Source organism: Octopus bimaculoides, chromosome 18 (genome assembly GCF_001194135.2).
Source record: "Octopus bimaculoides isolate UCB-OBI-ISO-001 chromosome 18, ASM119413v2, whole genome shotgun sequence".
Lineage (NCBI taxonomy): Eukaryota > Metazoa > Mollusca > Cephalopoda > Octopoda > Octopodidae > Octopus > Octopus bimaculoides.
This window is the reverse complement of record NC_068998.1, coordinates 1,439,773-1,448,632: the sequence shown is the minus strand read 5'-3', so window position 1 is coordinate 1,448,632 and position 8,860 is coordinate 1,439,773. Positions and strand designations below refer to the sequence as shown.

Here is an 8,860-nt window from a genome sequence, read left to right as displayed (position 1 = left end):
TGTGTGTGTGTGTGTGTGTGTGTGTGTGTGTGTGTGTGTGTATATATATATATATATACGTATGTTTACACATGCACACAAACTTCTGCATAGTCTCTATCTATCAACTTTTACCCACAAGGCTTCGGTAGGTCTAAGACTACAGAGGAAGACACTTGTCCAAGGTGCTGTAGAGTGTGATTATACCCAGGATCATATAGTTACAAAGCAAACTTCTTAATGACATGTCTACAGCATAACAGATTAAATCGAATACTGTCTGACGTGCATCTCCATGGCCCCTAGACAGATAAACAAACAAACACCACAAAAAACACAGCTCCCTAACCCTTGTTAAATGTTACCTGTTCCAAAACGGCAGTAGTCATGACTTGGGTCCGAAACCGTTCTCTCCAACTGTTGCAGCCTCCAGTTGTCGTCCTGGATGTTCTTGTTGTGTTCTGAGTTAACAGCATTCACTTCTCTCTCCGTCGCAGAAGGGGTGAAGAGGGGAGAGATGAAGAATTGGGCGAATCTAAGCGTCAAAGAAAAATTAAGTGTAAAGATTATTTGGATCAAAGTCTGGGACAGATTTGTGCTGACATACGATTATGGCAAAAGGTGTTTCTTACGTCCTACCTGCACGGGAGCCAGTCCGGCAGCACTGGCAATGACTACACCCGAATGCTGTTTTTCACGTGCCACTGGCACATGTGCCGGTAAGGTGACACTGGCAACGATCACGCTCGAATGGTGCTTTTCACGTGTCAACAGCACGGAAGCCAATCCGTGGCCCTGGCAACAATCATGTTCGGACGTGCTTTTAACATTCCACTTGCACAAGTGCCAATCAGGCGGCACTGTCATCGGCCACGTCAGCGATTTTGAATACTAAAGAGTTGAATTGGTCACAACTGTGAGAGGATTCCCTGGTGCTCCCACCCTGACTCATCAGACTAAATTCTTTTAAAAACAATCAAAACTTGATCACTTGCAAAACACTGAGTGGGTGTGGCACAAAAATTGAGCAGTTGTTGTTATTGGCAACGTAAGTTGGAAGCTGATATTTCAGATTGATGGTGGTGAGTGTGGAATTGGAAGACAATGACTCACCTGTCCAGTGCACCTTGAAGTCCAGCTGGGTTTACTTCAAAGTGGAAGTTGGTGTGTTCTGGGGATGTAGAGGCATTATACGTACCACCATGGTTAGTGACAAACTGCAAATAGAAATGGCAGAAGATACATAATGGATCGTAGAATTTTGCTTCTCATGCAGTGAAGAACATGAAGATAACAAATATATATAGACAGACATTTAGCCAAACAAGAAGATAAAATGTCAGGAAACAAAAACCCAATCAAGTTGGGAGAAGCAAAAAATGAAATGACTTTTCTGTACAAATTGTTTTGTTTCACAAGGAATAATTAATGTAAATACTTAAATACCCAGCTTAATTACCATTCTTTTATTCTTTTACTTGTTTCAGCCCTTCAACTGTAGCCATGCTGGAGCACTGCTTTGAAGAATTTTAGCTGAACAAATCAACCCCAGGACTTTTTTTTTTTTGAAATGAATGAAAATAAATATAACATTATGTCTCTCACCTTTGAATATTCATTTTCCTGAGGATACTGGAAGAAAAACAAAAGCAGGAAAATGTTAATCTTTTTATAACGATAAACAAATATTATGTATATAAAGTCAACAGTGTGTAAAAATTAATGGCAGAGGTGTATACTAGCTGTGTATAGTCAATGGTATGTGTCTAAAATTCATGGTAGATGCATACCATCAATGTTAGATACATTAACTTGAAAAAGAATGAGTGAATGGAAAGTCTGGCAAAGGAATGGGAGATGCATTGGAAGAATGGTAACAAGAGATCACAATGGAAATAAAGTAAAGTCCGTTCTTACTTTCGTGGTTCCAAGGAACAACATGTGTTCACAGAAATGTGCAAGACCAGGTAAGTCTTTGGGGTCACACATATCACCTGAGTTTGAAAGACAAAAAGTGAAAATAGAAAATACACACACATACAAATACATACACACACATATACATACATTCATATACAGACACACACATACACTTACATGGGTACACAGACAGACCATTGGGAATGTCTTATACTCTACACAAATGTATTGGTGTCTGTTTTTCATTTAATTATTTAAGTGAATTTAATATTTGTTTAATTGAGATATGTAAATATAGAGAAACAAATATAAAACCTAACATTAAATGTGTCTTTTAGGTTCAGGTGATTTAAGGAAGTTAGTAACCGTTTGTGGTAAATAGAAGAATCTAACTCATGCAACCATGGAAAAAATAGATGTTAAAATAATGATAATGACGATGATCCCACCTTTGTTTTTCTTTAACCTGCATATGGTGTAGTTGAGAGGCATTTCATTGCTATTTCTAGCAGTCTGAGAGACCTTATAGTGGAAATAGAAACTAAAAGATACAAACTAACACGAAACAAAGCCAAAGTAGACAGACTTACCAATGTGGACGTCAATGGCGGCAGCAGATTTGTCTGTTTCAGGATCACTAATCAGCAGGATCTTCATTCCGTTGCTGATTTCCAGACCACGGTACTTGCGCTTGTCACCTTCAGATTTGATGAACTTATCGTCTTCGTATGTTTTTTCAATTGTGCTGGACACCATCTTTGCAACTGTTGCTCCAAAATGTCACGAGAAGAAGAATTCAGGAATCTGTAAAAGACAACAAAATGATTCCAGCTGAGAAATTCATGTCGTGACATCGGATTCCGTTTTCACTTCTAAAGCTGACACAAAGCATTCATGAAGAAAGGAGAAAGGGATAGGGGTGGTGGTGGTGGTTGAGTCTCTGGTTAATTGCATCAATCCCCAGTATATGACTGGTTATTCATTTCACTGACCCCTGTCAAGATGAAAGGTGAAACTGACCCTCAGGAGTAGGTAAAGGACTGTGGCAAATTATTGCAACACATTTGTGTGTGTATGTGTGTGTGTGTGTATATATATATATATATATATATATATATATATACATCTATAAACATACACACACACACACACATATATATATACATATACATAGATATACACACACACAACTTTGGTAATCCACAGCCTTCACCATCTGTTACCGTTTTTGTCAGTCATTTCATAAATGCTGGAATATCCAGGTGATTTATCTCGTTTATGAAACACTCAGGTATGGCCTAACCGCAGTAACATCGTCATCGCTAGAAACATAAATCTTTGACAGAAGAAAGTTTATTGTCTTCAAGTAACAGGAAACCACACAAGACTTTGAGAACTCCCCACCCCTGCACTCGCCGCCGCCGTAGCCACCACCACCTGTTAAATGAATGGAGACTTATGCGTTGTGATAATTTGGTTTTTTGACACCTAAACACCTTTATGTTATTTTCCTTCTTTTTAAGGATTTGGTCTGGAGGAAATGGTGGTGCCATTGGTCTCACAGACCCTTTGACACTGATGAGATGGATTAAGTTGTTGGGACCCTTAAAGGGTAGCCATGACTGTAGTAAACAACATGAGGAAAGAAGGAATTTCGAGGGGGTGGGGGTGATACTCTGTGGGAGTAGTGGTAGGAGGAAGGATTGCAAAAAGTGGTTGGTGTGGGGTAGGTAATGGGTGGACCCAACCAGGGTGAAGGGTTGGGGTTAGGAGTAACTGAAAGAAGCTGGCATGTGATCAGCCAGCTATGAGGAAGCAGTGACCATTGTAGTAACAGTTTAAAAGGCAAAGAGAGGACACAGCATGCTTGAAGAGGGGGACAGGGTGGGAAGAAAGGGGGGGGTCATTGTCTGTTTGTTCATTGGATTAATCAGAAATATATAATTAAAACATGTTTACACAATGACATTTATGAAAAATACGATGACATTTACATGTGTGTGTGTGTGTGTGTGTGTATCTATGCATGTGTATCTTTACATGTGTTCATTCATGTATGCATATATGTGGGAACATAAGTATACCAAGGAATGTGTACATGTATGTGAGCAAGTGTGTGTATATCTGTGTATGTGTGTGCAATGGTATGCAGAGGTGTATGAAATTTCATACACCTCTACATACCATTGCAGTCCCCCCTCCAACACCAACCCAATTCTTTTGTTCCACTAACCACTGCCATAATGACTACCAACTCCCCCCCACCTATCTTCTCTCATACCTCTCTACACACCTTAGTAGTCCTCCTCTGCCACTGAACCAGACAACTTATTTCCCTCAAATAATAACCATTCCCTTTCTCACTATCCCAGCCATTAATTCTATACCCTCCATACCAATTAATACAATAGACTACCATTCACATACTACCTACAACACACTCCTCTCTTCCTCCTCTACCACTATAACTCCCTACTAGCCTCCTTATTAACTCCTAACCCTTGAAATTTATTTTCTCCTCTCACTATCCCCTACCTGAAGTCCTCCCCAATACCCCCCTCTAATACATTTAGCTCTCCACAAAATCATTCCATTGTTACCTCAAATGTAAGATCTCTTCCCTGCAGACGAAGGCTCATCTCATCCTACGATGGAATCAATCTACAAATATTATTTTGGTTCACCAAGCTCCCAGAAACAGCTGTTGGATTTGTAATGCTTATCTTCAACCCATTTAATTCACTATATCATTTGTATTCTGTATAAATCAGACTTTTTTATATGTATACACATATATACATTTTTTTTGTATTTCATGTATTTAATATACTTTATATACATTGACCTGTCTAATTTGCTTATACCCTCATTTGCTTCTATACACATACACACACAAATTCATATCTATCTATCTATCTACCTGTCTATCTATCTATCTATCTATATATATATATATATATATATATATATATATATATATACACACACACATATATCTATGTCTATATTACACACACACAAACAAAGACAGACAGGTGAAGTGAATCCCTCTACCAGAGGTGACCCCAAAAACTGAACACCTAACCCCTATCATAAAAGGGTCCTCAAGCTGAGATGGGATAAAGAAGACTTGAAACCCCGACAGAGGACCCCACCCCCTACTTCCGCTACCTTGACAAACACAGTCTGTATGAAAGTATCTTTTTAATTAGCATTAATTAATGAGAAAAGAAATGGAGAGGCTAAGGAGCAAGCGTAGCATGGCCTTTGTTGTTGTTCAGAGAGTGGTGAGTGTGGAATAATTGATGTTCAGTAGATGCACCAACATGGCGCATACTGGTGCAGCAGGCATAACAAGGTCAGCACAACGGCTGGGATGTTTGGAAATATGTCTAAACAATGTTAGCATAGCAAAGCAATGGTTTTATTATAATGATGTTGACGGTGGTAGTGGTGGTGGGTGGTGGTGTTGTTGGCGATGGTGGTGGAGGCAGTGGAGGTGGTGGTAGAAGTGCTGTTAATAATTGATGTTGTTGGTAGCAGTGATAATGGTAATGGAGATGATGATGATGATGGTGATATGACAGTGATGATGATGGTGGTGGTGGTGGTGGTGGTGACAATAACCCCATCTGAAGCTAGTCTCAAATGTCATAAATTACACTAATTACTGTGATGGTGATGATGATGACAATGAGGATGGTGATGATGATGACAATGATGATGGTGATGATGATATTCCAGTTGAAGCTAGACTCAAGGATACAAATTATAATTGCTGTGGCGGTGAAGATGGTGGGGTTGGTTCCAGCTGAAGTCAGACTCCAAGATATAAATTATATTACTGTACTTTCAGCCGATTGATCATCAGTTCAGCTGGAATAAAACTTTGGTTTTGCTGTTAATCAATAAAATCTAAAACTCTCTTCCAATTATTGATTATTTTTCCCACCTTAAAGTCATCACACCATCACACATACAACAAAATTCCATAGAGATGGATTCCATAGTTTACTGGGGACTATAGATACACACACGTGTGTGTGTGCATGTGTGTATAGGTGTGGCTATGTGGTTAAGATGTTTGCTTCTCAACTACATGGTGCCCAGTTCAATTCCACTGTGTAGCAATTTGGGCAAGTGTCTTCTACTATAGTTTTGGGCTGACCAAAGCTTTGTGAGTGGATTTGGTAGAAGGAAACTGAAAGAAGTCCATCATATAAACACACACATGATCGCTAAATCCACAAGTTTTTTTTCATTCTCTCTCTGTTTATTTTCTCTTATTCCTTTCTGTTGAAGAGTATAGGCTCGAAACATAAAACACTTTCTCACTTTCCCTAGCATCAAACTAATACACCTACTTGTTCATACACTTGTCTTCATCTTGTTTCTCTATAAATTTCAACTATATATATATATATATAGTAAATCCCAAAAAATGAAGCAATGTGAAATAAAGTGTCTTGCTCAAGGACCCAATGTGCCATCAGGAATTAAACTCACAGCCTTACAATTGTGAAAGACAGATAAAGATATGCATATACACATATACATATCTCTCTCTCTCCCACTATATATATATATATATATATATATATATATATATATATATATATATATATATATATATATGTGTGTGTGTGTGTGTGTGTGTGTGTGTATGTGTCGTCATCATCATCATCATTGTTGTTTAATGTCCGCTTTACATACTGGCATGGGTTGGGCGGTTTGACTGAGGGCTGGTGAACCAGTAGGCTGCACCAAGCTCCAATCTGATCTGGCAGAGTTTCTACAGCAAGATGTCTTTCCTAATGCCAACCACTCCGAGAGTGTTGTTGATGATGATGGTGATGGCAGTATATTATTTCTTTTTAATATTCCAACTATATAAGAATTGTTGTTTCCTTTTATTGCAGTAAATACTTTCGTTATTCCTTATTAACGAGAAATTGAAAGAGCAATGCTAGATATGGACAACAAATATAACGTTTGATTTATATGAAATCTATCTGGGACACAGTATTCCTCCTCTTTCATTATTATCTATAACAAGTTTAGATTCTAAATATATACACACACAAACAAATATACATACATATATATATACATACATGCATATACATATATATAAATAATTGTAGATTAATATGATTGGTAGTGATTTACATTACATGTGAATGGCAAACATATCAGGTATGGCAAACATATCAGGTATGGCAAACATATCAGGTATGGCAAGAAAATGTAAACTTTGACCTATATCTAACTTCATACGTTAGTGAAACACAAGGTGGTGCATAAGAAGAATAGATGTGACAATTGCATAGTTAAAATAAAAGGCCCAGGTTACATTACAGGACAGGTTTCATGTTGTAGTTCTACCCGGAACAATGAAACACACACACACACACACATACAAATGTTGAATGTTCGTTCATTTTTAACCATCTAGCATTCAGATTACTGTTAAATATACATATACAAACATACATACATACACACACACACACACACACACATATATATATATATATATATATATATATATATATATATATATAAAATTGTAGATTAAAATATGATTTTGGTAGGGATTTGCAAATGTAACTGGCACTCTGTCAGTTATAACGACAAGTGTTGTAGTTGATCCAGCCAAAGGAATAGCCTGCTCGTGAAATTAACGTGCAAGTGGCTGAGTACTCCACATACATGCATACCCTTAATGTGGTTCTCAGGGAGATTCAGTGTGACACAGAAAATGACAAAGCTGACCCCATTGAATTACAGGTACAACTCATTTGTGCCAGCTGAATGGACTGGAGCTACATGAAATAAAATGCCTTGCCGAAGGACACAACACACTGCCAGGAATTGAACTCATGACCTTCTGATCATGAGCTGAATACTCTAACCACTAAGCCAGATGCTGTTTAATCTAATCCTTATTTATTCACATTATTCTGAATTAATCCTGCATTATCTCGTGGCTTTCAAATTTCAATCTTGTGATTGTTTTATTTATAGAATGACACTGTAGGGTAGGTGTGAAAGGCCAGATCTAGCTGGCTTAAGTACTAAAGGATTAAAAGTCTGTTTTTTCCATGTTGGATGAATACATATTGAGGCACTATTTCTACAGCTGGATGCCCTTCCTGCCACCAACCCTCATACGTTCAACAAATAAGAGTTTTCTTTTTATTTCTCTTGGGTCCAAAAGTGCACAGCTGGTGGACCTTAGCAAGGAACCTTAATGTGTGCCACCATTTTTAGTTCAGCACTTTCCATGCAAAGTTGCAAAATCTAAATCACACATGCATCTGTGTGATTCTTTACCAAATCGTTACTGGCGACGACAGATGGTCCCTGTACATCAATCAATATGAAGCAGCGTAAGGAATGGCTTAGCCCCAGTAAACAAGCGACACCGCACGTGAAACAAGATCTTCATCCGCGTAAAACGATGTTGTGCGTATGGTGGGAATAGGAAGGGATTATCCATTACGAATTGCTTGAACGGAACCAAACGGTCAACGCAGAACTCTATGTTCAACAGATGGAACGACTCAACATGGCTATTCAAGAGAAAAGACCTAATCGTCAGCATAGAGTTCTTCTGCTGTACGACAACGCCCGCTCTCATATCGCCAATATGACCAAGGAAGCCATTGAAACGCATGGCTGGGAAGTGCTGCCACACCTGCCGTTCTCTCCTGATTTGGCACCAACGGATTTCCACCTCTTTCGATCTCTTCCAAATGCTATGAGCAGAGTTTCGTTCAATACTGATGCAGAATTGAGAGCTTGGTTGGATCAATTTTTCTAGTCGAAATCGGGTGATTTCTACGAATGAGCTATTAAAAATCTTGTTGAATGTTGGGAAGAAGTTGTAGACAACAAGGGTGAATACATTATTGATTAAAATGATGGGAACTTAGTTGCCAACCCAATATATATACAT

General features: G+C 38.4%; 1 protein-coding gene across 1 annotated transcript in view; it reads right to left on the bottom strand.

Annotated features, from left to right (window-relative positions):
* Positions 1 to 8,860, bottom strand: part of LOC106875967 (insulin-degrading enzyme-like) — a 30,723-nt gene that overhangs the window by 20,001 nt on the left and 1,862 nt on the right. The window contains 5 exon segments of the mRNA XM_014924308.2: positions 339 to 514; positions 1,093 to 1,196; positions 1,585 to 1,611; positions 1,897 to 1,973; positions 2,490 to 2,703. Coding sequence (XP_014779794.2) covers positions 339 to 514; positions 1,093 to 1,196; positions 1,585 to 1,611; positions 1,897 to 1,973; positions 2,490 to 2,655 — 550 coding nt within the window. The 5' untranslated portion in view covers positions 2,656 to 2,703.